Source organism: Suillus subaureus (assembly GCF_016647635.1).
Source record: "Suillus subaureus strain MN1 chromosome Unknown BJ212scaffold_24, whole genome shotgun sequence".
Lineage (NCBI taxonomy): Eukaryota > Fungi > Basidiomycota > Agaricomycetes > Boletales > Suillaceae > Suillus > Suillus subaureus.
Window position 1 is genome coordinate 85,496 of NW_024538580.1, and position 24,806 is coordinate 110,301.

The 24,806-nt window shown below is 48.0% G+C and overlaps 12 protein-coding genes across 12 annotated transcripts; 4 read left to right on the plus strand and 8 right to left on the minus strand.

The window, feature by feature from the left end:
• Nucleotides 1-104: 104 nt before the first annotated feature.
• BJ212DRAFT_1366799 (uncharacterized protein) lies at nt 105-1,527 on the plus strand. Its single transcript, XM_041336115.1, has 8 exons — nt 105-301; nt 352-399; nt 453-528; nt 578-752; nt 803-823; nt 881-1,232; nt 1,290-1,308; nt 1,359-1,527. The coding sequence occupies exons 1-8, from the start codon at nt 282-284 to the stop codon at nt 1,401-1,403; spliced, it is 756 nt and encodes a 251-aa protein (XP_041191024.1). The 5' UTR covers nt 105-281; the 3' UTR covers nt 1,404-1,527.
• A 14-nt stretch (nt 1,528-1,541) lies between these two features.
• Nucleotides 1,542-8,322, minus strand: BJ212DRAFT_1447869 (Dopey, N-terminal-domain-containing protein; the record flags this gene model as incomplete). Its single annotated transcript, XM_041338461.1, has 30 exons — nt 1,542-1,787; nt 1,840-1,963; nt 2,010-2,134; nt 2,185-2,468; nt 2,519-2,724; nt 2,775-2,905; nt 2,958-3,052; nt 3,103-3,238; nt 3,296-3,371; nt 3,417-3,566; nt 3,622-3,911; nt 3,945-4,013; nt 4,045-4,103; nt 4,139-4,830; nt 4,877-4,931; nt 4,984-5,234; nt 5,289-5,421; nt 5,471-5,657; nt 5,711-5,833; nt 5,882-6,346; nt 6,397-6,504; nt 6,558-6,665; nt 6,720-6,893; nt 6,941-7,263; nt 7,311-7,461; nt 7,516-7,644; nt 7,692-7,772; nt 7,825-7,971; nt 8,029-8,156; nt 8,217-8,322. 30 exons carry the CDS (start codon nt 8,320-8,322, stop codon nt 1,542-1,544), a joined length of 5,352 nt encoding a protein of 1,783 aa, XP_041191025.1.
• A 214-nt stretch (nt 8,323-8,536) lies between these two features.
• BJ212DRAFT_1366807 (uncharacterized protein) lies at nt 8,537-10,092 on the minus strand. The gene is made up of 4 exons (XM_041336116.1): nt 9,638-10,092; nt 9,428-9,558; nt 9,327-9,379; nt 8,537-9,274 (listed from the first exon to the last, which is right to left on the minus strand). The coding sequence occupies exons 1-4, from the start codon at nt 10,004-10,006 to the stop codon at nt 8,658-8,660; spliced, it is 1,170 nt and encodes a 389-aa protein (XP_041191026.1). The 5' UTR covers nt 10,007-10,092; the 3' UTR covers nt 8,537-8,657.
• BJ212DRAFT_1366810 (Mss4-like protein) lies at nt 10,093-10,836 on the minus strand. The gene is made up of 2 exons (XM_041336117.1): nt 10,609-10,836; nt 10,093-10,555 (listed from the first exon to the last, which is right to left on the minus strand). Exons 1-2 carry the CDS (start codon nt 10,733-10,735, stop codon nt 10,212-10,214), a joined length of 471 nt encoding a protein of 156 aa, XP_041191027.1. The 5' UTR covers nt 10,736-10,836; the 3' UTR covers nt 10,093-10,211.
• On the plus strand, nt 10,837-11,577 carry BJ212DRAFT_1366812 (ATP synthase E chain-domain-containing protein). The gene is made up of 4 exons (XM_041336118.1): nt 10,837-10,871; nt 10,926-10,991; nt 11,045-11,225; nt 11,344-11,577. The coding sequence occupies exons 2-4, from the start codon at nt 10,974-10,976 to the stop codon at nt 11,412-11,414; spliced, it is 270 nt and encodes an 89-aa protein (XP_041191028.1). The 5' UTR covers nt 10,837-10,871; nt 10,926-10,973; the 3' UTR covers nt 11,415-11,577.
• Nucleotides 11,578-11,761: 184 nt separating this feature from the next.
• BJ212DRAFT_1482627 (WD40-repeat-containing domain protein) lies at nt 11,762-13,674 on the plus strand (the record flags this gene model as incomplete). Its single annotated transcript, XM_041340451.1, has 10 exons — nt 11,762-11,836; nt 11,898-11,911; nt 11,964-12,056; nt 12,105-12,485; nt 12,534-12,608; nt 12,656-12,734; nt 12,789-12,856; nt 12,909-13,029; nt 13,084-13,309; nt 13,364-13,674. 10 exons carry the CDS (start codon nt 11,762-11,764, stop codon nt 13,672-13,674), a joined length of 1,443 nt encoding a protein of 480 aa, XP_041191029.1.
• A 158-nt stretch (nt 13,675-13,832) lies between these two features.
• Nucleotides 13,833-14,078, minus strand: BJ212DRAFT_1275526 (uncharacterized protein; the record flags this gene model as incomplete). The annotated part of the gene is made up of 2 exons (XM_041331227.1): nt 13,833-13,867; nt 13,919-14,078. Coding segments are annotated over 2 exons (195 nt in total), but the record flags the coding sequence as incomplete, so codon positions are not given.
• Nucleotides 14,079-15,873: 1,795 nt separating this feature from the next.
• Nucleotides 15,874-17,368, minus strand: BJ212DRAFT_1366829 (uncharacterized protein). Its single transcript, XM_041336119.1, has 4 exons — nt 16,690-17,368; nt 16,204-16,629; nt 16,115-16,152; nt 15,874-16,065 (listed from the first exon to the last, which is right to left on the minus strand). The coding sequence occupies exons 1-3, from the start codon at nt 17,308-17,310 to the stop codon at nt 16,120-16,122; spliced, it is 1,080 nt and encodes a 359-aa protein (XP_041191031.1). The 5' UTR covers nt 17,311-17,368; the 3' UTR covers nt 15,874-16,065; nt 16,115-16,119.
• Nucleotides 17,369-17,416: 48 nt separating this feature from the next.
• Nucleotides 17,417-18,209, minus strand: BJ212DRAFT_1578347 (uncharacterized protein; the record flags this gene model as incomplete). Its single annotated transcript, XM_041342216.1, has 4 exons — nt 17,417-17,647; nt 17,698-18,031; nt 18,087-18,125; nt 18,186-18,209. The coding sequence occupies 4 exons, from the start codon at nt 18,207-18,209 to the stop codon at nt 17,496-17,498; spliced, it is 549 nt and encodes a 182-aa protein (XP_041191032.1). The 3' UTR covers nt 17,417-17,495.
• Nucleotides 18,210-18,333: 124 nt separating this feature from the next.
• BJ212DRAFT_1482630 (uncharacterized protein) lies at nt 18,334-20,643 on the plus strand (the record flags this gene model as incomplete). The annotated part of the gene is made up of 7 exons (XM_041340452.1): nt 18,334-18,421; nt 18,472-18,764; nt 18,819-19,145; nt 19,200-19,506; nt 19,555-20,313; nt 20,369-20,411; nt 20,472-20,643. The coding sequence occupies 7 exons, from the start codon at nt 18,334-18,336 to the stop codon at nt 20,641-20,643; spliced, it is 1,989 nt and encodes a 662-aa protein (XP_041191033.1).
• Nucleotides 20,644-20,853: 210 nt separating this feature from the next.
• On the minus strand, nt 20,854-21,252 carry BJ212DRAFT_1482631 (uncharacterized protein; the record flags this gene model as incomplete). The annotated part of the gene is made up of 3 exons (XM_041340453.1): nt 20,854-21,042; nt 21,089-21,109; nt 21,169-21,252. The coding sequence occupies 3 exons, from the start codon at nt 21,250-21,252 to the stop codon at nt 20,854-20,856; spliced, it is 294 nt and encodes a 97-aa protein (XP_041191034.1).
• A 999-nt stretch (nt 21,253-22,251) lies between these two features.
• BJ212DRAFT_1447874 (cytochrome P450) lies at nt 22,252-24,068 on the minus strand (the record flags this gene model as incomplete). The annotated part of the gene is made up of 7 exons (XM_041338462.1): nt 22,252-22,391; nt 22,452-22,634; nt 22,660-22,900; nt 22,951-23,075; nt 23,324-23,469; nt 23,519-23,840; nt 23,897-24,068. The coding sequence occupies 7 exons, from the start codon at nt 24,066-24,068 to the stop codon at nt 22,252-22,254; spliced, it is 1,329 nt and encodes a 442-aa protein (XP_041191035.1).
• Between the last annotated feature and the right edge of the window lie 738 nt (nt 24,069-24,806).

Genomic DNA, 24,806 nt, shown 5'->3' on the forward strand with positions numbered 1-24,806 from the left:
GGTCCAAATGACAGTACGACTATGAGGTGTCGGGGGTCCTACCCACTGTGACAATTGGAGCACTTGAAGTTACGGTTACCTGTGAGACGAGTTCCGCCCTACCATGAAAGTCTTGACCGCACTTTCTGTTCATATTCTTTTCGTGTTGCTCGTCTCAGCACATGGCGGCCATGAAGACTCAGAACAGAGCGCGAAAATAGCTAATGCAGGCTACGCCATTCGACATGTATGGGTGACCCACACATTGATTCTGACTGGCGCTGATCCTTCATTGTCTGTAGATGGCTACAGAACACCATATGTGCGCAACTGAAAGATATCACAATGGTCTATTCTAATAAGCTGATACAGTGACTCCTTCGACATTGAGAGTTTCTTCCAGCTTCATGACCTGAACAGGTAATGAAACACAACCCAAGCGGAAGATTATTGACACGTACTTTTTGCTTTAGAGATGGCGTATGGGACAGGGAAGAAATTGAAGCTATATACGGCGTCCATCATGTGTACTCACAAAAGAAGTCAAAGGTCTGTTAGCTGAACCTTTTGCGCTTGTCGTGTGCTGACGTCATGATAGGACGACATTGAACATCAGAGGAAGGCTGATCACGTTGCGGATACTGTACTCAAGCTCTTGGACAAGGACGGAGACAGCAAGGTCACGTCAGAGGAGTTCGCCGCTGTTGGGACAAGTGGCCTGCCGAGTTTTGATGACATAGGCGCAGAGGGACACCATTACGACGTAGAAAGCGGTGAGTATCAACTAACCTCACATCATAATTATTACTGAACTCGCAACAAGAGTTTTTCTTACATCACGAAGGTTTGTTTGGCGTACAATGCATGCTCTCGTGATCTGTAGCTCAAAAGATTCTTTTAGAACAATATCACTCGACGCCTGAGACGCAAACCGATGAATCATACACCCATCCCGAAGACGTTGAACACTTTTCACAGCACGTAGCTATTGAACGTGAAGAAGCAGAGCGAGAGGCCAAATTTCAAGGGATCACAGTTGAGGAAGCCATTCGCGCACATGAAGAGCTTCCCGCAGCCCGTGCACCCCCCGCTGAGAGCGCGCCAAAGCCCAAAATCACCCGAGGAGTCCCGCCAGAGAAGCAGGATCCAGTGGTCAAGTACAAAGATATTGGCAAGGAGAGTAACAGCCAGTCAGAATGGGGGACCGGAGAACAAGGCTACAAGCAACCTAACACACCGGTAGAGAAAACGAGGTTAGTTTCACGTTCAATATCGATACATTCGTTCTAACTAGTTATCTCGTATTGCAGGAAGAACCTCCCATACAAGGTACGGTTTGAGCCTCCTTAACAGCTATATAGAGAGCCGCTAACTTACAGGAACGTATGCAGTATAAATTCCGACGGAATTGGGGAGATTTCTGATGAGATATCTGCTGATTTCTATCCGCTGCTTTCCTTAGGAATCCATTCGCATCTATGTATACCCATGTGCTTTGCGTATAGAACAGCGAACAGAACCCATGTACATCCTAGAGAGACAACCAAAGAAACGGTTCATCCTCAACGGCCGTCGAACATATCGTCCAAAACCCCCTGCTCAACTGCCTCCCAATCGATGTTCCCACTACTTGCATACACGCTCTCGTAAGACGAGATGCTCACATGGGAGAAGAATGGAAAAAGGTCCCTGATCGAATCAATCTGACGGATTGATTTTAATATGGGCTTCCGTAAAGCACGATCGGAATGGGCAGGGAAAGCGAGGGAAGTTGATGTTGATGTTGACAGCCCAATGCTTTGTGGTTCCTAGTACGATTCAGATGATGAATGTTCAGATAGTCAAAAGAAGATAACATACTCGAGGCTCTGGAATGGGCAAACTGCCAACTACTTCAGCGAGCTGGTCAAACATCGATTCTGGGCACCAATCGTCGGGGCGAAACACGGCATCCACGGTATCGGTGATGAATATCCATTGATGTCTGCAACTTGTCAATAGTCATACTAACACGGAGAAGGAGACAGTACATCTGGAACTCTTCTGTCTGAAGGGTAAGCAGCAAATCAAGGCATTTACTGGCTGAAAGGATGAGTTGTAGATCTTCTGAGCCATCTGAAGGTATTGAATAAATTATTTGCTCAAATATTCGGTACTGGAATTGACGTCAGATTTCGAATGAGATATGCAGGATGTTCGGCTTACTAGTTCAGTGAGAATCACGGGCCAAAAGCTCGTCATGCTATGTGCAGCCAGACGGCACAACAACACTCGTATGCAAAGGTAGACTTCACATTGCACAATCGGAGATGAAACATTGCGCAGAATATCCACCAATTTCTCCTGTATAGCCGGAAGCTGAGTCAGGAAATGATTTTTCTCTCCAGTGAAGAGGACCAATGCAAGCCGTCGTAAGTTCAACGATCGCAGAAGCATCTCATGCTCTCGGTTCGTGAATATATTGGCTGAGGGCGACGTAGCAACACGACCTAAAGCACATTGTCAGTAGTGCTAGATGAAATGTATGATGCGCATTTACTAAGAAGGTCAGGGAAAGAAGTTTTATCACCATCAAATACTGCTTTGATGATGGGTTTCCACTTCGTAGCAACGCTGGAATTCGAGTTGAAGACGCGATGATCGTAAAGGACATCGATCACTGCCACTCGCCAAACCTTCATCGCAGGGGGGATTTTGATCATCTCCCGAAAGATATCGACCACAACCACATCAGCATCCAGAGGCCTGTCATTTGGTTGAGAGTTTGGCGTCTATCGTCAAGAGTGAATGCTTACCTGGTTTTCATTTTGATGCCCGGGCTCACGATATAATACACGATGTTGCTACACGCATTCGCTACCTTGTCGTTATCCATCAAAAACCGGCGCAGCTCTGGAACAGCTGTTGATGCCATGAATGCGGTGATCTGATAGACAATCTTAACTGACAAGACCTCTCGCAGTTGACAAGCAACTTACCTGGGAGGGTAACTCCGCTCCCCAAGTCGGCTTGGCATTGTCCGAAATCGTCGCAGTGCTGGAATCGGGTTTCTCGTCAGGCTTCATATCTGAGACTGAAGACTCATCAGATGGCAGAAAAAGTAGTAACAGGTGGATAACCAACCACCACCACGAAGAGCAGGGGAGGATCGACCATTCGTGACCATCGATTCCTTCGTGGTACGTCTCATCCAATTTGGTTGATCCGTTGATTTGCCCACGAAAGTAACGCATGCATCAAGGAGCTTTCCAAACGTCTCCTACAAATGGATGTGAGCAGATCTCAACTCGTAAAATAGCTTTTAAAAGTAACGGACCTGGAGATCTTTCCTGATGCGCTTGTCGTCTATGGCAGTGGTCTGAGTAACTTTGTCGCCTAAAACGCATAAGCACCTGATAAACAGTGAGCAACGAATGATAATTTTGAGAAATACACACTTCAGTGCCAAGAAGACCTGGATCTTGAAATCCCGACTTGACGCCAGGTCCTTCGCGAGCTGCATAAATCGACCCCATACTTGAAGAGCCAGGGGCCCTTCAAGCCGTTGGAAATATTGCTCCAAGAAATTGAATAGGACGACATCGGATCTGTTAAGTAACACGTCCGGTAGTCCACTCATCCGTTGATTGATAGATAACCCACAGATTCGCATTTGCGGGTTTCCTACTGCGTTCTGAGGTGTTGGAAATACGAACTGATATACTGTCGCAAATCATGTGCACCGCGCTTTGCGCACTAGCAATCAAGACATCGACCAAGCCGAAGACACCTGTCGCAGGCTGGTCAGAGCCCTTGGACCGTAGCAATGCATCATGATCCCAGCATTCAATGACGGACTCTAGCACTTCTGTAGGGTGAGCGCGAAATAGGTGTTCCAGGACTCTTCGACAACGAGCATGTGTCCGATTATAAATCATAGACAACGAATCCGCCTCTGGCCGAAGCCGGTGGTGTCAGTACCATACCATATTGACCCATATTGCAAGCAATACACGGATGCCGTCATGGAGAGATTTGTACCCAGGTGAGTGTGACTGTACGACCATCAGCTGTGGTAGACTAGACACGAAACATCATCAAATTACTCGCCGTCAGCTGGTCTTCAACAGCAGTAGATGCGTTGTCTGTAGTGAAGACATTCGAGACATATCCCAGATACCTCCCGACTCAGCTCCAGGTTTTTCCTGAACTGGAGTGTCATCCTCTTGTGAATTAGCATCCGATTTTTGAGTCAAACCAAGCACAAGTAACCGCTCGAGCGCATTGAGGAGCATGATGAACTCAGCATCAGTCGCAACACGAGGACACCTCCCGTTAGCCATTGGCTGGTTCGCCTTCAGTGCATCTGAGAGGAGCAAGCGTAGTTGCCGGCAAAGGCAATCAGCAATAGGAGAAATAACGCTCTGAAGGGCAGGTTGGAACTGGGGAACCGCCATCAGCACGAAATCTAACCAGTGCTGCATCACGGGACGATTCCGCGAGGTAGCAATACCATCGATGATGGTTTGTGTCAGCAGAGAGTTGACAGTGTAACCCCTTGTCCCGGATTCCTGCGAGCCGTCTGCACTTCGATCCTCGGGAGGCGGGTGCCCGTTGTAGGCGTATGACGTCGAGGCGGATATTATAGAGTGGAGGAACCGCAACAACTTGTTTTGTATGTCCAACCGATGTAAATGGACGCAGAGGAAAAGTTTGCCAATGACCGCTGGTTCGAGAACTTCAATGGCGAGCATTTCAATCTCTCCGCGAGCGACAATAGTTTGGAGAAGGTCTATGGCGGAGGATTGTATGACCGTATTCAGTGGCTGCATAACTGGAGCATCTTGGTCTTTGGGTTCGGACTGAAGGAACCTATACGAGAATGAAGCGCAATGGCGAGTTAGGGAATGTAACTCACCTTGACAATACCTCAATGAGCGCATCTAGGTAGCTTGTATTGGCGTCTATCCCAGCTGGTGGCAAGTCGTTAAAACCACAATGGCAAAACAGCATCGATACCATTACCTAAGCTAAGCCTATGGAGTAGCACATGGTCATATGAACGCCTAAGGAAGGTGCCGCGCGCAGATTTAGAAAAACCTTGACCACCGAACTGGATGATCGAGAGTAAAATCTCGAGAAGGTGAGCGACATAACGCTGGTCAAACGACTTCTCGTAAACGAAGCCCCTGATTTCTTTGCCGCTCACTCTGCTAACTCTGGATATTCGACGGATAGAAGGGTCCAGAAGGTCGCGGAGGACAGGTTCCAAGACCCTTTCGATCTGTGTAAGCCTTCCACCCAGCCAATAAATCAGAAAGTAGCATTACCTAATATACGACCTCAGGTTACATCGCATCCATGTTTCTCCAACACGTCGCAGGCTTGGATCATCATGCTTCAAAGTCTCCAAAACTATCATCAACGGCACCTTCAAGCGCACTCCAGGAAGCGAGTCATCCTCTGAAAAAGTTCAGTCAGCATGATAATGGCATAACACATGTTTACTTACCTGACAGTCGCCAAAGTACTCCAAAAGCCTCATGCGCCTCGCAGACGTTTCTGGACTCAGGAGAACACATGCTCTGAGCCATTATCGACTCAACTTCATGGGGTCGTGACATTGATTCTATGGACCAAATGAGGCTAACAGCTCGCACATGACAAGTAGCTAGGTCTGCGTGGAGGTATCTGAAAAGCTATGAATCCAAGCTCCATTAGATCGACTCCAAATGCAGTCAGACGTGCGAACCTTCTTCACCATGCGACTGACGACGGGTCTTTTATCCATCGACAGCTTTGGGCTGAGCTTCTGTGCACCATGCAAAGACAATATCAAAGACACCATCTGGTCCACCAGGGTGAAGCTGACGGCCTGAAGATAGACAGATAAGTTTCCCAGTCAACAAGCAGAGAGCATCACCTGACATACCTCAAGGTCAAGACAATCGAGCATAGAGTACAGCCATTCAGAAGGTTTCCATGATAGACTAAGAGTCGTATCACAACTGCTGTCCACCGTACGGACAACGCCCGACAAGACCCGCAGCACCTGTGACGATGCCGCTCGAAGTTCTATGGAGCCCCCTTGCTGAGCCGAGATTGATCGTGACAGCGCTTGACTTATACAGAACATATGCTCTAAAACAGCCACCAAAGGATTAAGCACTTTACTGCTCGGATTCGATTCGGTGAATTCAAGTCCGTAAAATGCATAGGCAAATGCGAGTGAGCTGAGAGACGAAGCTGATACCTGAAGTGCTGCATTCAGCCCGGGCTGCCGACTGAGAGACTCTAGAGATATGTGTTGGAAGATTTCTTCTTGCAAAGCCAAACATTCTCGGACAGAAGCTCCGGCAGCTATGAACGGCTCGTTGATGATTTTACGCTGTGTCATGGATCAGCTTCTATATCATGTCCCAGAGATAGCAGTCACACCTGCAGCTCCTCCGTTATGGCGGCAAAAATAACTGGTAGGTGAATGCTGCGAACTTCATCATCTTGCATAGGGAGTGAACGCAGTAGGAATAAGGTCAAGTCAATTGCCTAAAGAAAGTGTGAGCTCGCGCTACACGAGGCCAAATTGCAGCGGAGCTCACCCCAGTTTTGCTGTCTTCGGTCAAATCTTTCATTATTGCTGCCAGTAACTGCTTCCAAAGAATACTGGGCTCGACAGCCTCGTATAGCGTACTGGCAGTCATAGAAATCTGGAAAAGACACGTAAGATACTCACACCTCAAACACTAGGAAATAGGACGTACATCTTCATTACGTTCCTCCGCGTTCCGCTGCATCAGAAATCGGATTGCCTTAAGAGCGTCTAATACAAGAACATCAGTCAAGGCCGATCCTATCTCCCACTTGTCCAACAGCGAAATAAAGATCTTGAACGGCCTAGATTCGGAGTATTCCCCTGAAGGCGCAAACATTTCATCCTGATGACAATTGTTAAAGCCTTGACACATCCTGAATTACAACCTACCTTGAGCGTGGTATTCAATAGTTGAAGAGCATGTTGTCGCAGGTACACGGTCTGGTTGTCGCTCTTCTCGTCTGGACCCAGTAACCAAGTATAAAGCCGTCGATTAAGTGACAGATCCCGACGCAGGACTACACCAGTCGCAGCTCTCATAAGTATGACGGTGTCTTCCGAATGCGCTCGTTGGATAGCAGCGCTATCGATCCGCATCGACTGCAAGAGAATATCAAGCGCGCCTCTTCGAACCAACAAATTGTCGTCCTCGAGTGCAGCCGCAAATGCACGAATCATAAGCCCTATATCTCTACCTACTATCTGAGTGATGTCTAGAGCATACTGAGCAGTGGAAGATCCTACTTAAAATCAGCCTTACCTTCGTCCGCGTGTAATCGAGGTAGTCGGCGAGAGAGGAAGTTCAGAGCGGTTCCGCGTGCAGAGGACATGGTTATCATGATGAGCCATATGTTCTGGATAAAGAATACGGGGGAGACGGTTCCTGACAGCCGATCGAGTAGGTTTAGTACCTACACCGATTGCATCAGCCACACTTAGATCTGTGAAATGTAACAGTAACATACCTTTTCGAAGAACTCGCCAGTCTCCTCTTCAAGACCCGGAAGTAGGGCAAGGATGAACGACTTCATCACAGGTCGCAGACCAGCTTGTAAAGGCAAGTAATGCGTGTCATATATGGTCAGCAGTATCGGCTGTCTCAATCAGTACTGGATGAAGCAGAACATGAATAAAGTCATACCTTGACTGATGTAGCAGCATATTCAAAGAATGGGAACAGGCCGGATGACCATAACGGCAGGTCCCGTTTTAGACCTTCCGTCTAGCATCGCGCACACATTAGAGGTTACCCACAATGACCACGTTGCACTCACTCCAAGCACAGAAAGTATATGCGTATAAACATCCAGAGCACGTTGATGCACGCCAGTCGGTAGAGCAGGATTCAAGCACTGTGCCAACCGTTTAGCAACAATGAGCTTGTGCGGGATCTCCTTGAATTGCATATATGATTGAAATGTCTGTGGGAGCACAACCGCGTTGAATCAATGCTTCCAACTCAGGGCAGAGGAAAATACCTTCAATAACTGCTTCAGAAACGCAATGCAGTCCGCCCACTCGTGTACGTTATCGAATGCATTGAGACATTTCTCCACTTGTTGCGTGTACTTCTTGTATTTCGGATCAGAAACGTATGTTTGATGCACTGTAACAACCCAAGTCAACCATTCGAAGACAGACCATCGGAACCTGCATGAATGCGTACATTTCTCCCTGGTACTCGATTTCGTAGGGTCTAGTACCGCAGCCGCATTCGTGCCTGGGGTTCCACCAGTGCTAGTCTGCGCGGTAGTAGGGCTTTTGCTGGACATGATTGGTGGAAACGCGGCTAGTGTATGATTGTGTGTCCTGGCCTTGCAAATGGCCTTCTACGAAGCACCACAGGCCGCGAACTCGAGTAGAGAGCGCACTCAGCGAGACTGAACGTTGCAAGCTACGTATACGGTATTAGCAGTGGTACCAAATTAAGGTCGATGTCATGGTCACGGCTTTGTCACACGAGGTAGCCTGTCACACAGCATCACAGACTGCGAAAAACCAATCATATTAATAGAGGGAAAGGAATGGACAGACAGTATAGTAGGGTATAACATTAATGCAAAAGGTACAAAACATAATCAAAACATAATTACATGAAACAAGCCACCTATGACTCCATCTGCTCTGGCGTGTTCTGTACGGGAGCATCATTGCCTTCTTCAGACGCCGGCCCAGCAACAATATTACGCATCTTCGAAGGCGCTTTCACAGGGTGATGATCAGCAATAATAGACCCTGCTCGTGAAGGTGCAGCTGATATGCCCGACATGGCACGGGCCACCTTAGATTTGCTAGACCCTTTTCCAAGTAACGGCGCAGATATCGAGCCGCCGCCTTTCGGCGTCGTAATCTTGTCTGTATCACCATTTTTATGCGAAGCTGCAGCTGCAGCTGTTGCATTAGCATATTCAGACTCTTTATCGCCAACCCATGTTCTAGCGAACCATCGTCCGCCTGCGATACCCCGTATTTCACGGTTTGCGGTTCTCCAACGACGGATTTTGTTTCCGCTTCGGTCGAGGGGTAACACGGGTGCGAAGCCTGCTCCGATCTTTGGGGGTGGTTGCACTGGGAATGGTTTGGATGGTAGAGGGTAGACAGGGAGGGGTGCAATTTCTGTTGTACCCTCAGCTAGAGGGGGAGGAGCATTTTCTGCGTCCTCATGTTCCGAACCCCCCTCACGAGGAGGGGGAAGTGGTGACGAGGGTGCGGTTCCGGCATATGCTGATGCAGAACGAGTTAATATAAAGTACATGGGAAGTGAGATAATACTTACATTCACTCAGCGCTCCTTCATCCACCGAAGGCACTACCAAGACCTTCGCCGTCCTGAAAAGTATTGATTTATTGATACATTCTGAATTCTGGTTTACGTACTTGGAAGGAGCCTTGGCTCTGGACCGTTGAGCAGGAGCAGGCCTGCGGGGTGCTGCTCTTTTCTTCGGAGGCGGTTTATCGGCAACTGCGGGTGCACTGACATCCTGCGCATCGGCTTCCTCGCCTGTTTCTGTTCATGTCGTTTAATAGAATTCGGGTGATTAGGAAGAGGGACTTACCATGGGGTTTTTTGTCGAGATCCTTGTCCTGCTTCCGTGTTTTTGGCTTCCTTGCTGGCGCCTTCCGCTTGGTACCACCAGTAATGGCAGGGGTAGAAGCAGACTGTTGTAACTCGTCTTCGTCGTCGATGAGTTGGTCCTCCTCGTCCTCCTCTTCAACGTCATCATCACTATGCGCACGTGCCTGCGGAGCAGGCGGTGGGGGCGGGGGCGGAGGTGGTAGCGGAACAGTCTTCTTGTTGGTAGTTGCTACACTAGGTGAGGACGACTTGCCCTTGCCCTTCTTGTCGGTTACCAGTAACTTTACTCGGAATTTGGAAGTTCGAGAGGGTGGAGGAGGAGTGGTCTCTTCCCTGAGAGTTGAAATCTGAGGAGCATCCATGTCTACATCTTCGTCCATGTTTTATCCTGGAAATTTTTACCAAAAATTGTGCTGGTGGTCGCGAGCGCTGGCGTGGTGAATAACTGATGGTAGAAGAGAAGGGTCAAGCTGTGTACAATATATATTAAATTTGCTTTGGCCGTGGTTAGTTCGGGTGACTCGAAGCGCCGAGACCACTTCCACGTCCACTTCTACACATTGTGGACAATGAGCTCAATGGTATCTAATTCAGATTATCTGAATTCGATTCATATCCTTCCCATTTAGTCAAATCATCATTAACATCCAGCATCCGTGTTCCATAGAACTGATGAGCAGTCGGCTTGGCAATATCCCAGCCAACTATCTTCCCATCCTCATTTCTATCCAAAGTTGCGCCCCATATGCTAACGCGGTTGGTATTAGAGTTGTGAGATGCAACCCCAACGCCGCAGGTCTTGCACCTATACCGTCGCTTGTATGGCTTGAGAATATTGTCGTAGAAGTCTAATCGAGACTCGTGAGGTTCTGGAAATGTCCATGTGAATGCAGAAGCATCGAAATGCATGGTGTGAATGAATGGGCACGCTGTGATTCGAGAATTATTACTCTTCATCCAAACCGAAGTGATTCCACCTTACAAGTCAATCTCTGGCAGCCCGTACAGTGACAATACGCGCTCAAAATTGGACGAGCAAAAACGGCATATGAAACGGCCTGGCAGAAACAACTACCTTGTAAAAGCGGGACATGTGCATGATCAGTCATAACTTAAGGATATCGATGACTGTTGAGCATGGTGCGGCGGGCAGGCTCTTCCCCCGCACGGAAGAATTACGTCAGCGGAAAACGCCGACTTGCTCCGCTGAAACTTGGAAAGTAGCTTTTCTATAAGCACCTCCAGGTTAGTCCTCGTCGCTTTCAATACGCTTGGCTTGCTAACATTCATTATCCGAAGCTATCTTAGAATTAACTTTTATATTGAAAGTAAAAAAAACGTTGAACAATGTCTACCACACTTAACGTGCGCCGTTCTTCGTATTTACAGTCTGTTAAACTGAAGCGGCTATGAACTAGGTCGCTCGCTACAGTGCTCTCCTTTCAGGTGTTTTCTACGGCATCTACCACCGCCGGTCACTGCAAAAAGCCCATGACCAAGACAAAGAACACCACGCAATACATCAACGTGAACAGTTGATAGCACAGGCAAAGGATGCATGGAGACACAAGCAAGAGAGTGCAAACGGGTCGGATGGTGGTGAGTCGCGCCCGTAATACTTTCTTGTATCGAATTTCCTGGCCTTCATGGAATGCGTCCGCCTTCTTTTTTGGATCCTCTGTGCATTTCCTATGTGTGTACTAACTTTGAACTCCAGTTATCACAAACCCGGAAGACCCACGGTTCGACCTCGAGAAGCTCGTTGCCAAATGGGAGAAAGATCTATAATCGTCGTGTAGCCTGCTTTCCTCCGTCAACTATACCTAGAGATCACTGCCATCACTCTCGTGGCAGACGTGAATTCGGCATATGAGCAATATCATTCGAACTGCTCTAATGAGTTTGTCCCTAGTGCTGCTCGAGACGCGTTTAACTTAGTCTAATGAACGAATTTGAATGACTGGGTGATATGTAAAAGTAGCGCCAGATAGCGCTTAAAATGAGACACTGTTTGGGAGGTGTATGTACATAATCCGTAGGCACGGGACGCGACGCGCCTTGTTATCTTCCTCCTTTGTTCTTGACTGACCCAGACCTGATACTGCTCATCTATCCCATACAACTTACTATCTGAGATGAAGCCCACTGTTCAGGACGAGGATATGGAAGATGATCTCGCAGCTGAGGAGGAGAACAAGCTCATAAATGAGGTCAGTTAACAATCTGCCTCCTCAAAATTTCCTCCAATTTAGCAGGACGATCATTTTTCAGGAATATAAGACATGGTATATGATCCTACTTTGCTAAAAGCTTTTCCAAATCATAACACCTTTGCAGGAAAAAGAATGCACCGTATCTGTATGACCTAGTCATCACGCACGCACTCGACTGGCCGAGTTTGACATGCCAATGGTTTCCCGACAAAGACGCGTAAGCACACCATCACCCTTATCTAACCTCATCTAATGAGGCAAAAAGACCAGCAAATAAGCCCTACACAACCCACCGCCTCCTCCTTGGAACACACACCTCCGGCCAAGCCCAAGACTACCTCCAAATCGCAACCGTCCAAATCCCCAAACGCGACGAAAAACTCGACCGCGACAACTACGACGAACAACGCGGTGAACTCGGCGGACACACCATCCCTCCCCAACCTCGTATCCAAATCACCCAGAAATTCAACCATGATGGAGAGGTTAATCGTGCGCGGTATATGCCGCAGAACCCGGATTTGCTCGCGACGAAAGCTATCTCGGGACAAGTACTCATTTTCGATCGGACGAAGCATTCGTCCGAGCCTCCGAGAGGGGGTACTTGTAAACCTGATATCAGATTGGTCGGGCAGGCGAAGGAGGGGTGAGTGGTTTGATTGATTTGGATGTATCCAAGGCTTATTGCGGGCAGGTTTGGTTTGGCCTGGAACCCGGTGAAGGGCGGACATATTCTTGGTGCTTCAGAGGATATGACAGTGTGCCACTGGTGAGAGGAACATCTTTTGGCGCAGTTTCGTTGCTGATATTCTTCAGGGATATAAATTCCTATACAAAGGGCACTAGCACCATTGAGCCGACAACTGTTTTCAAGGGGCATAACTCTGTTGTCGGGGTTCGTACCATCCTTCACGTTTGCAAGCAAGTTACTGCCTAATTCGTTGAAAAGGACGTAGATTGGCATGCGACCAAAGAAAACGTATTTGCTAGTGTGGGAGATGACAAGATGCTTCTGCTGTGAGCGCGATTCTTTTGCATTTCCATCCAACCAATCTCACTGCTCCCTCAGCTGGGACACCCGAGCTCCAACTGAAGCTACGACGAAAATTCAAGCACACGACAGAGAAATTTTATCATGCGCATTCAGCCCAGCATGCGAATATCTTATCATCACCGGCAGTGCAGACAAGGTACGTATACACTTAATCACTCGCATGAGTGGAGTTCATTTCAGCGTCATCTAGACTGTTGTGCTGCACGATATCAGATCGCCTACCAAAAAATTGCACATTTTCGAGTCACACACGGACGAAGTGCTCCATCTCGCATGGTCTCCCCACTCTGCTACAGTCTTTGCATCTGCTTCTGGAGATCGAAGGATTAATATCTGGGATCTTAACCAGATTGGCGTGGAGCAGTCACCAGATGACCAGGAAGATGGACCTCCGGAGCTCATGTTCATTCACGGAGGTATGTCACACTTGCACGCATCCCTGCTCAGATCATGATACTAGGTTGTCCCAGGCCATACCGCACGTCCCACAGACTTTTGCTGGGCACCAGGAGAATCTGAGAACTGGACTGCATCTACCACTTCAGAAGATAACGTTGTGATGGTCTGGCAACCCACTATGCGTATCTGGGCTGGCGACGAAGTCAAGATCGATGAGAAGGAACTCGAAGGCGACGCTATGGAGGGCGTCGAAAGCGTTCCTGAAGCTGGTCCTTCCAAAGCGGTAGCAGCTAGTGGCGCCAACAGTGCACGCAGCCAAAGTATGAGTATCAGCGCGAGCGTTAGTAATTCTGGCGTAGATGTGGAAGTAGAGGATAGTTGAGCGTTCGGTGTAGATGGAGAGTAAGAGGAACGATGACAGAATCCAAATTTGATCATGATGGATACAATATTTATAACGCATGCCCTTGCGAAAATGCTAACTGCGGACGGCATGGAGTAGTGTGTTGTGTATATTGTCCTCCTCAGAGTGTCTACGTATTACAGGAATACCAATCTGGCGAGTTCAAATAGCACTGCAGCATTGTCAGATTCAGAATGAGCGCGCTAAGACAGGTTGTACTCACCACCACCTATAACAACAAACAGGACGACGCCAAGAGCCCAGAGGCTGATAGGACTTCTTTTTGCCATTATCTCCTGGTGTGAAGGCTTCACTGCTTTCTTGCCCGACCGGACTGCATTAGCGAATTGAGCATTCTTCCTTCGCAGGTCAAATTCAGTAGGCTAGATGAGCACGTTGCGTCAGGATCAATGTAACGATACGGTTTCGACACAATTACCATATTCAAATTTAAGAACGATGAAAGAGTGGTGTGATACTCGGAGAAGAGAATAAGTATGAACAGCTGTATGTGTGACGTTGATAAGAACCAATAATTAGTCTCAAGTACGTGTCAGTCCAAAAAGGGAAGTGGTTGTTTGGCAGCAGCTTGGGATCCAAACAACCGTCGCTGATTCCACTTTTGTTACTTGGCTCGGACCACTTATCGCACCATCAGTCACGGCCCATTTTCTATATCTCGCGAATCTTGTGGTTTTTGTTTATCTTTCTATTTATCATATCGCATCCAACCAAATTATTCGCAGAAGGGTTGCTGCAGATCCTCACCATAAACCGCCAAAATATCGCTGCTGCAGTTCGCCAAACACCGCTATCGTCCTTTGAAAATGCTCCGGACTCTATATATCAACGTTCGAGGAGCACCGGACGGATCAGAGCGTTCGATTTTCCTCCTAAAGCGTCTAGGTCGAGACAACTGGCAACAGGCTTCGACATCGAACATAGTGTATGATAGGCTACTTGAATCCGGAGAAAAAGGAAGCCCTCTGGAGTCTGTGTCCACGAACGTGTCCTCGAATGTAATGGATAAGCACGACCACTCAAGTAATACTCAGGCTTGCCGGATCAATCGAGTCTTGAAGCATCCTAGTGATACGATATTAATGTTAATCGCGTTCACGATCTTCAAGAATCAGTCTAATGGCGTATCGACACACACGGGCCCGTTTTTCAATATTCAATTGATAAGAACTATAGGCTGCAATGACCGTCATACCCGATGGAGCTGCGCGCGTCAGTGCGACCCGAGCCTTCAAAGCAGGAGCAGTAGGTTGAGCCTACGGAGCTCGTTGAACTTGGCACTCAGGATGTGTTTTCGAACATATATGCATGTTGCGCGGTGAGTGCAATAACAAAAAAGTACGTTGACCTCATACCGATAAGTGAGCAGTCTGCTGCATCCTGACAAAACAACCACACTGATCATCGTCCTATATCCGATTCCGGTGGCAATATTAATAGATGAGTCCAGTCTAATCGTTTTCATCCTTTCATTCTACAATGAGCAGAAGGAAAGGTTGAGAAGGATAAACTGATGGTCGTCTTCTCTATCCCAGTGCCAATATTAATAAATGGCTCTGTGTCCAATTCCTTTCATCCCTTCCACTGTTATCAGCAGATGGAAAGATTGAGAGGGGTAGCACCCGGACCCATAGTTAATCTCTTTCCCAAGTAATGTCCCAAAACCACGCAATATGCATCCCTCTAGCCCTTATACAGATAAGCTAATCTGATTGAAGGCTACAGGGAGAACATCTAGCATCTCACAGGTGTTGACGACACAAGATCTCACTTGATCGAGGGTAAACCCCACCCAAAGCTACTTATACTAACAAAAGGAACAGCACTGTACAAGGTGCATTTCCTCTAGGCCTCTGCTCCCAAACAATCATTGGAAGGCAGGTCTAGACTCGGAGTGGAGTACCTAGTACTTCACAAGTACAATGATCGCCCAGATCTCACCCGAACCTCGCCGTCGATCACTTATGTAGATAACGCAAGCCCAGACACTGATCTTAGCTCAATATTCCACTGTAATTCAACGATGTGAAGAAAGCATTATTGCGATCTGATGACATGCGTGCTCTATGTAATATGAATAATGAAATTATGGACTACTTTGACTTCGCTGACAAGTCACGCTATGACACGCCTCAGCTTCAAGACTACTAGTAATTTGTCATCGGGCCTGTTGTTCCCTGTCACGTGAACAGGATATCACTACATGGCGCAGAGGCTCTGGTCCGGTTGGTCGTCCCTGCCCTTTACAGGCGGGCATCTACGCCGCTTCTTAACAACGCCTCTAAAACATCTCCTGCTTCACTCCACAGCAACAACACCAACTCATGTGTGCGCTATAGGGCACAAACTGTTAGTGACTGTCAATCATAAATTATTGACTGCTTAGAGAGATCTGTAGTCGTACTATACTAGATGGTATGAAGAATATTTGATATACTGCAAAATGAGTAAGTCATGGCAATTGGGAAGCTCAGGATCCACTACTACTTCCAGGGAAGGAATGAGGGCAGTGTATTCCGCTCGCTGGTCATTTTTTATAGTCACTCCGGCCCCCAAAATCAGGGTCTCCAGGGGACACCTTGAGCGTGCCAAAAATGCCTTGAACTCCTTGTGAGGCCACGGTGTTATATTGATAGCCTCGAGCACCCGCAAATCGGGGAGTAGAAGAGCGTTCATCAGGCGAGGTAGACAGCGATCGGGTGTGCGTGGAGCGGTGATGCGAAAGGATTGAAGTTTGGTGTGCGTGTACGCCACTAATGCCTGCCGTCCGGGTCTCATGCGAGTCGTTAATGAGGAGAGGTTGGGACATAGGCGGAGCAACAAAAGGACTTGACTCTCTTTAAGTATTCTGGCATGGACATTTGTTAGGTGGGGCCATGTGGGATTTAAAAAAGACAGCTGCTCGAAATTAAGCTACGCTCCAGTCATCTTGAGACTGCGAAGGGTGAGTGGAAGTTGCGAGATCCATAATACAAGAGCTGGATTATAATCAAGATTATGTATGACCAGCTCCTGAAGTGCCACGAGTTCTGTTAACATAAATGGAGTGTCGGTGCAATACAAGGGAAAATATGCAAAGAGAGACGATATTTGATTCAGGTAGGGCTGAAGAAGGATCCGTTGGTTGGCGATACCATCTGCAAGGAACTTGACTGCTAATGAGAGAGGATATTGTCGTGATCTCTTGAGCCACGAATTACAACCGAAGGCTGTTGGCTGCCAGTCACTGTAGTCGACGTCCACAAACAGTCTGCACCATAAACCAGGCGTGGCCACAGCAACATCCCTCCATCGTCTGCATATTCTTGTCAGCAGCATGGGGGCCAGCCGTGGCGCAGGCGACAAGTATTGTTCTTCTGGGAGACAATACATGAAAATGTGGGATAAGATTTCAGGTGGCAGGCGCCAGACAGCTGACACAAGTCTCTTGTGCAGAGTCATGGACTGGACAATTTTGTCCTTCTGTTCAACGAGCTTCAGGCGAAGATTTTTGATACTATCCATGACTGCGTACAGACCTGACATCTCATGCAAAATTGCATCTATATGGAAAGCCAGACAGCCGCGCTCGTTACCACCTGTGACATGGGCCATAAATGGCAGTCACAAGTTGAGGACTCCGTACACCTCTGATTTTGCCTCTAATATTTTACAAGGAGGTTGCAAGCGTCGACAACCTTTAGGTTCCATACTAGAGCGCGGCTGTCTGGCTTTTTGTTCTGTTCATCTCAATATGTATATGACATTACTGAGTTCAATACACAAGAAAAAAGTCTAGATTACCACTCGTCACCACTATCATCCCCTTCATCGTCTGTGAACTCCCAAACAATTAAGCCGTTGAAGTCGTCATCGGAAGCTGCATCAGCGTGTTGGACATCAGGTTTGTCATCGGCCAGTAAAGCGTCCAGCTGTGTGTGATGAGAGACATCTGTACCAGAAAGTTAGCATGACTAGCAAAGGAAAAAAAACGGATCCAACCTAAACCACGCCCCCCACGGACACCTCCCATGTAATAAGAACTATTGTCATCGTCCTGGAATGGCAAGTCTTCGTGATTATCAAGCAAAGGTAATTCATCGTCGTGCGTAGCAGTGATGATTTCAGCTGGTAAATCATCACTGAGCTGGATAGCATTGAGCAAATCCAAGTAAACTCTCCATGCGGAGTCGCGAGTGATGACAGGACACCCTAAGTGGGTGTAGCAAGAAGTAAGGTGATGACCGAGAGTGAGCGGTATGAGGTTGAATACTGCATGGGAAGGGTTGATATAGACACGACGAATATGATCAATGGCATCTGACTCGATGTTGATCTGCACAAAGCAGATTGTTGAGTGCCGTCCAGTGCCAAGCCAAACGAAGATGTACCTTGAAATCAAGACCACATATGCGAGCGGCCAATCTGTGCTGTCAGGATCCCGAAGGGCGACCCTTGCCACTATGTTGCTACTATTGACCCTAACAAACCAGGCCGCTTTGTCTGTGGTTCATGCCACTCACGCTACCAGAAGAAAGTGGCAACGACCGTGAGGCCTTCCAGTAAGTTTTGTTTTCTATCATACAGTCCACTCAACTGAATCATCCTCCATGCTCAGGTCAGCATATTGGGTTCCGCATGCTGGGCACTGACCAATACCCACCACCCCACCCTCTCCCGGATATGCATGGTGTACGGAGATCTGTCAATGCTGCCCAAAGGGCTGGTGAGTCTATGTATGGTTCGCATCTGTTGCAGGACTTGATATTCTTATAGGTACTATCAATCCTCCTCGAGTCATCGCTATGTCACATGGCCTCCAGGGCAGTCGGTCTGCCAGCGGCCCAGTTGTTGGCATACCTACAGGTTCAAGCTGGAATCAGGCCTCTACCAGTCATGGACTCGGAGTGGGTTACACCACCAATCACGCTGCTCACGCTTCCCAGCGTGAATACTGGTCGAAGCTTGCCTATAGTATGGGCTCACATGCCGAGACCATCAGTCTCGATATCTCGGCTGTGCATGATGCCGGCGCAAAGTGTAAGGGCAGTCGTGGTACACCAATTTTGGTGAGTATTTCACACTTTGTTCATTTGAGATTGTTATCTCAAACATCTGTTTAGAATATCCGCGAAGGGAAAAAGGATATTCATGCACAGGTAGATGCCCCAGATCTTGTCAAGATCGCACTCAATATGATTTTGCCCAAGATCCTCGCACTATCTCCAGCGTTTGCATGGCATACCCTGGAATTCGTCGTCCGAGACGCAGGCTGGGTCGACCTTTCAACACACCCAGCCAATAGGCCATATTTCTACTCAGAGTGCTGGCATACATCGAAAAGGGGCGGCAAAGAGGCTAAGGTTTTTAAGTCGAAGCAGTTTGCTTTGACAGTAGTCGTCCCTGAGTCCCAGTGGCTTCAGTACGAAGAATGGCTTGAGCAATCCGAGGTTGGTGCAAATCTGCATCATTACTGTGGTCGTCTAATTGATTTAAATTTAAAGGAGAAAAGCCACTACCCCGCCACGGCACGCCCACTTGTTCAGGATATCACTGCATCACCGCTGATAGAACAAACGCATGCTGACTTGCCCGTCGAAGAGTCTGTTCCTGTCGAAGAGTCTGTTATGACCTGGAAAAGGGTTCATGAGCGCAGCGACAGCGTTCCCATTAGCGCACCTTCCAGCAGGCTGTCACCACCCCACAAAAAATTAGCGGCAAGCAGTGCCTTCTGCACTCCCAGTCCAGACCATGAAGGCCTTAAACAGGCGCTGAGGATTGGCAGAACTGTTAACTTGGATGTGAAACAATGTAAGTCCTTGTTGACTTCCTATATTCATTTTTTCTGATGCGGCGCAGTGCACCTTATAGTGTTGGATTTACAGCACGAGAACATACAATACTATCCGATACCCACGCGACCTCTTTCAGCCATGCTGAAAAATGCCAAATTCCTATCCTATGATATTGAAACTATCAAGTGCTCGATGGGTCAATTAACTTTCAACCCGTCCACAGCCAGTATGTTAGGTGCTGGTGCTTTCAAGACAGCCCACCCAGGCTGGCTGACCTTGTTTTCTCCTCCTTCGTCTGGTCTCGGATCTCAGACACGTCATGATGTTGCAGTCAAGTGGGCCTATTACAAGGCTAACCCACCAGGCACCAGCAAGGCATCAGTTAAATGCAAAATCGGCTGCTATGCTCTTGCGGATGAGGTGCCCAAACTCCTTAAAGAGGGGAACGTCCTTTACTGGGCTCGGTCACTTCTCCAACTCACTTATGATTTCATTGATCGCTCCATTATCAGTGCGTCTGAACTTCCGCCATTCAAAATCCCTCAAGTTCACTTCGTTGATGCTGGCCTTGCCTTTGCTTTTGGTCCACTGCCTGCACCCAAAGCAAGCTCGTCAATGACAAGCTCAGCACATGCAGTTTATCTTGTAGAGGAACTCATTCCTGGCGGAAATGAAGATTTCCTGAAATATGTTCACAACATGGACTCGAATCCGTTGCTTGACGAATCTGACGACGGTTATGATCTGGCTCTATTCTTCACATTTACTCAACACATCCAGTACGTAAAAACACGGGGTCTGGCTTTCATATCAGACTATCAAGGTATGTCAGGCATTAACACTATCTCGACAATTTACTGAGCATCGCGGAATTCCAGGGAGCTCAGAACTATTGACTGACCCCCAAATCTTGACCCACCCGTATGTGTATTACTACGTGAAACCTTATCGCGCTAACTCACTAGTGTTCCACATCGTTAGCACTGTAAGCCAAGGTAACGATATCTTCGGAGATGGCAACATTGAGGGGGCAGTCAGCGAGTTTGAAAAGCAGCATAATTGCAATTTTTATTGCGAGTGGTCTGGTTTCAGCTTACATCCTTTCAAAAAGGAGCAAGATGGTAGCAGCGGCGGGGATGACATTGAGCAATGAGCATACTGCCGCCTCCTAGTGATAATATGTACTATGTCGTGTCTCGGCTGGGGGCTGTACTTGTATAATATGCGATATTCTTGATAGCTGACTATGACATTCTTGGCAACGACTCACTTCGGAATCCTAGAATGGTGGACAAAAAATTGGTAAAAACTGAACCAGGTCCAGTGCAAACTGATGACTCGGGGGTGGACGAGGTCCTCTTACCTATTGCAGACCCGTGACAGAGCGCGGCTGTCTGGCTTGGGAGCGCGGCCGTCTGGCTTTCCATACATCTAGCTGTTGGTGGCGTTCAATGATGATGGTGCCGATGACGGTCCGATCTTTGAGCTCGATGGCAATGTAGTTCGCATTGGGGGGTGTGACTTGGGAGTATGGGGTTTCGAGGTCTGGAATCTGATAATCATGAAATAACATCTAATGTACATCGGAATAGACATACGGGCACTTGTGAATGTGCGAGCTGAAGAAAATGAGCATCATTATGTGCGGACACGAGTGCCTATGAAACTGGGCACTCACAATATCTTGCAGAGCAAGAATGATGTCCAAAACAGGAGGGAATTTTGCTTTCGAGTCGGCTGCCGTCCGCTCGATTGCCTGCATGTCGTCTACTAGGTTTGTCATATTACTTCCAATGATGATCCAGACTCAGGACTACTACCGGACGGATCCGAGGGTCATTCCTTTATGGACTCCGATCAGTAAAGTTCTTCTGCGAGCCTTTCTTGTGCGACGCGCGGATTTCTGCGGATTATCCAAAAGAATATCATACCTTCAGAAAACGTTCCCGATAAATGGGGCAAAGCTTACAGCAGTGATTCATTAGATTTTCTGTCGCAATGACACAGAGAAGATACAACTGCCGCCAGAATATTCAAGACTGATGATTAGGTGCTGGTGGGTCGTTTGACGGAGTGATGCGTTTGGTTCCGTTGTCAACTGCGGGTTACAAAATTAAGTAAGTTACCGAGAATTTGGCTGCTGCATCGATGATTTGAAATGTCGGATCCATCATTTGTGTTGTACTAGCGTAAAAAAGCGAGCTCGGATCTCGTCTCCTTGTTCCCGAAGTTCACCTTTCTTTTCTATCAAGTTTCTAGGAAGGCCTCATAATGCTGGCGCCACTGCAGCAGTGACAAACACAGGGGGTGACCTCTCCGCAACTCTGGCTTGCCCGCCGACCTCAAGTCCACCCCACACGCAATTTGCTCCAGTGTTACCGGCGAACATATCAATACTCTAGGTGTCAAGTGCGTCAGATCTTCTGTTCTCACCACTATTATCCGTACCGAATTTCGTTATTTACAGTGTCAGCGATGTCCGTCCATGGATCGGTCGCGATGTCAAGAACTTCGACTGTAAGCCGACAGGCTCACAACATCACAACATCCCCTCAGCACGAAGCGGTCGTGTAGTTACCGCACTACATATAATCTAAAATATGCATACTAATCCGTGTGGGTTAGCCCGATTCCGCTGATGTCCTGATCATTGCGAGAGAGTTGCCGACAGATCCTGGTTCCTTGGGATGAACCTGCACTCGAATGATTTAGGGTGCCTTCGGGTGTGTAAGAATATATTTTAGGCTCAAAGACGGACGAGTTACCAGACTGGACCAATGTTCTCGTATTCTGGAGGAAGTGTGATCTCTTCCCCTCTCTCATCAAGCGGTTTGGCAATCGTGAACGCAGCCAGGATACAAGAAGTATTGAGGTACAATGAGGCTTCAACAAGATGCAACCCTGAAATAAGACGCTACTGTTCAATGGCGGCTTGGACAGTGTCATGTAAAGGGCACGCACCAGGGCATCTACGGCGCCCGAACCCAAACATGAACTTGCGAGGGTCCGATTGGGGTGAGGGACCAAGGAAGCGTTCAGGCCTGAACTCCAATGGGTCGGGGTATATTTCTTCATTCCGTGACATGGAAACAAAGTTCACAATGATGGCCGCACCCTTGGGAATGTGGTACCCTTCGTAGACGTCTTCCCTCATCGCGCGGTGGGGAACCCCTGCATTGCTGAGGGTGAGCGGGAACCCCAAAAAAATCATGTGGCTGTCCTTGCGGAGTCACGGGTGCCCAGCGGAGGAGTTCTAAGGCGAGCGCTCCGATGTAAGGAAGCTTGTCTTTGTCCTCGAACGTGGGAAATCGATCCTGACCCACGACGGCATCGATCTCTACCTGTGCAAGCTTCTGCACCTCGGGATAAAGCACCATCGCCAGAATAAAGGACTTCATGGATGATGCTGTCTGCTCATGCCAATGATTGTTTTAAAAGGGAGGGTTCAAAGATGTCTTACGGTGTCCAATCCCCCTACATAAATCACCTGACTGCACCGCATAATGATATCTTCTTGTTGGGCACTGACCATGGACCCAACCTCCGGAAGGAGCTGTTCTGAAACGAAGTATAACTGCCGCTTTGCTGATCAGTGATGACAATTGGTCAGGACTACGGATAACACGGACTCACAAAATTGCTTAGCAAAGCTTACTATTTGCTATTTGGTCCAGTTAAATGGTACTGTGTCAACACTACGAGTCATCTTTTTCCCATAGTCAATGGCCGTGTGCTTGAAACCTGCCCCTGGAAACCATGAAGGTAGGAAACGCACTCATGGAAGGTTAACTAGCTTAGTTCTGTAGTAACTCGGAAAATGAAAGAGGGACTACATAATGGCATCCCCTCGACCCACCAGCGTCCAGGCCGAATTAGCACGGCAGTGGAGTCAAAGGCTTCTTGCAGCATACTAACGAGATGGTCATCGTCGGTGACCTTCCAGCCGTATGCGAGATAAAGGACGACGGCCGCTGCGTTCCTGCACCTCCAATGAGAAACGAGTAAACAAGCAATCGCAAGAATTTTACTTTCCGATGTGATCGGTGAAACAGTCAGGGTTCTTGTGCAGACCGTCAAGCAGCACACGACATTCTTCACTTTGCACCGACTGGTAGTTCTGTATAGCACGGGTACTCAGACTGTTCTTGAAGATCGTGCGATACGCCTTGAAATACGGGTGATTGTAAGATATACTGAACGGGTTCAGATTGCGCTTCGCGAGTTCTAGCATCCACACTTTTGGACGATCAGAGTACATAGTGGCGCGTGCATCGAACAATTCAGTAGCCGCTTTTAGGGAGCTCAGCACTATGAATTGCCGGTTGGGCACGCGGAAGGAGAATATGGGCCCTATGAGATATAGGTCAACAAGCCTTGCAGCAAGCGGAAAATTAGACGATATGCACCATATATATTAGCCCACGTGACATACGCCCGCCAAGGTTCGTTCTTTGGCAGAAGTTGATGGGGATTTCCAATAAAGAGCTTTGGAGGTGGCCCAGGGAGTAGACCGCGTCGACGGCTGTAGAAAAAAACTGTCGCTGCAGTCACAAAGAGGATGATTATGCCAGAAGACATGTAACAGATACCAGCAACAGATTGGTCAACTTCTGCGGTTTGCTCTCCGAGATCTTATATCATTGTCCTCAGCATACTATGATATAAGCGATGTGCTGTCACCAGTCAGTTTCTGTGACGCAGCAGATCACCAGATTAGGCAGGATGCGACAGTTAGGCTAGAGGCCTCGATCGAGGTTCAGTTCCCGCTACCTTGGTAGTGGGTTTTGGATCCTTGATGTGTTTAGAAATCTCCACAGGCAGCTCTGAGTGAGGTCCTTACGAAATCTGGTCAACGGGCGATCCCGGCTCCTTTCCACGAGTCCACCCTAGTTTCCTGGCATGGCATCACTTCGAGGTACGAGCAATCACCGTTCAAACTGACGCCATGTATAGACATTCAATGAGTACTGAGTCTGAATGACAGTGACCTAGTGTTGCTGGCAGAACTATTCGTGGGAAGAACTATTTTGAGGTAGTTCTGCTGGCGTGGCACACGGTTTTTTCTTCATAGTACATAGGCTACTAAGAGTAGAAGTATCTACATGGATGTGAGTACAAAGACCACCAGATTGAAAGTTAAGCTCAGCTCACCGCCTTCATGTATAGGAACTTCGAAGTGCGTAACAGTCTCGCCGGCTAGACGGGAGCCTTGAATGCGAGAACTTGAGCTCTAGTCGCATCCTCTGACGCTCGGCGTGTGAGTCAGACGAAAGAACTGCACTTGGTACGCGGCGTACCGTGCACGTGAGACCAGGT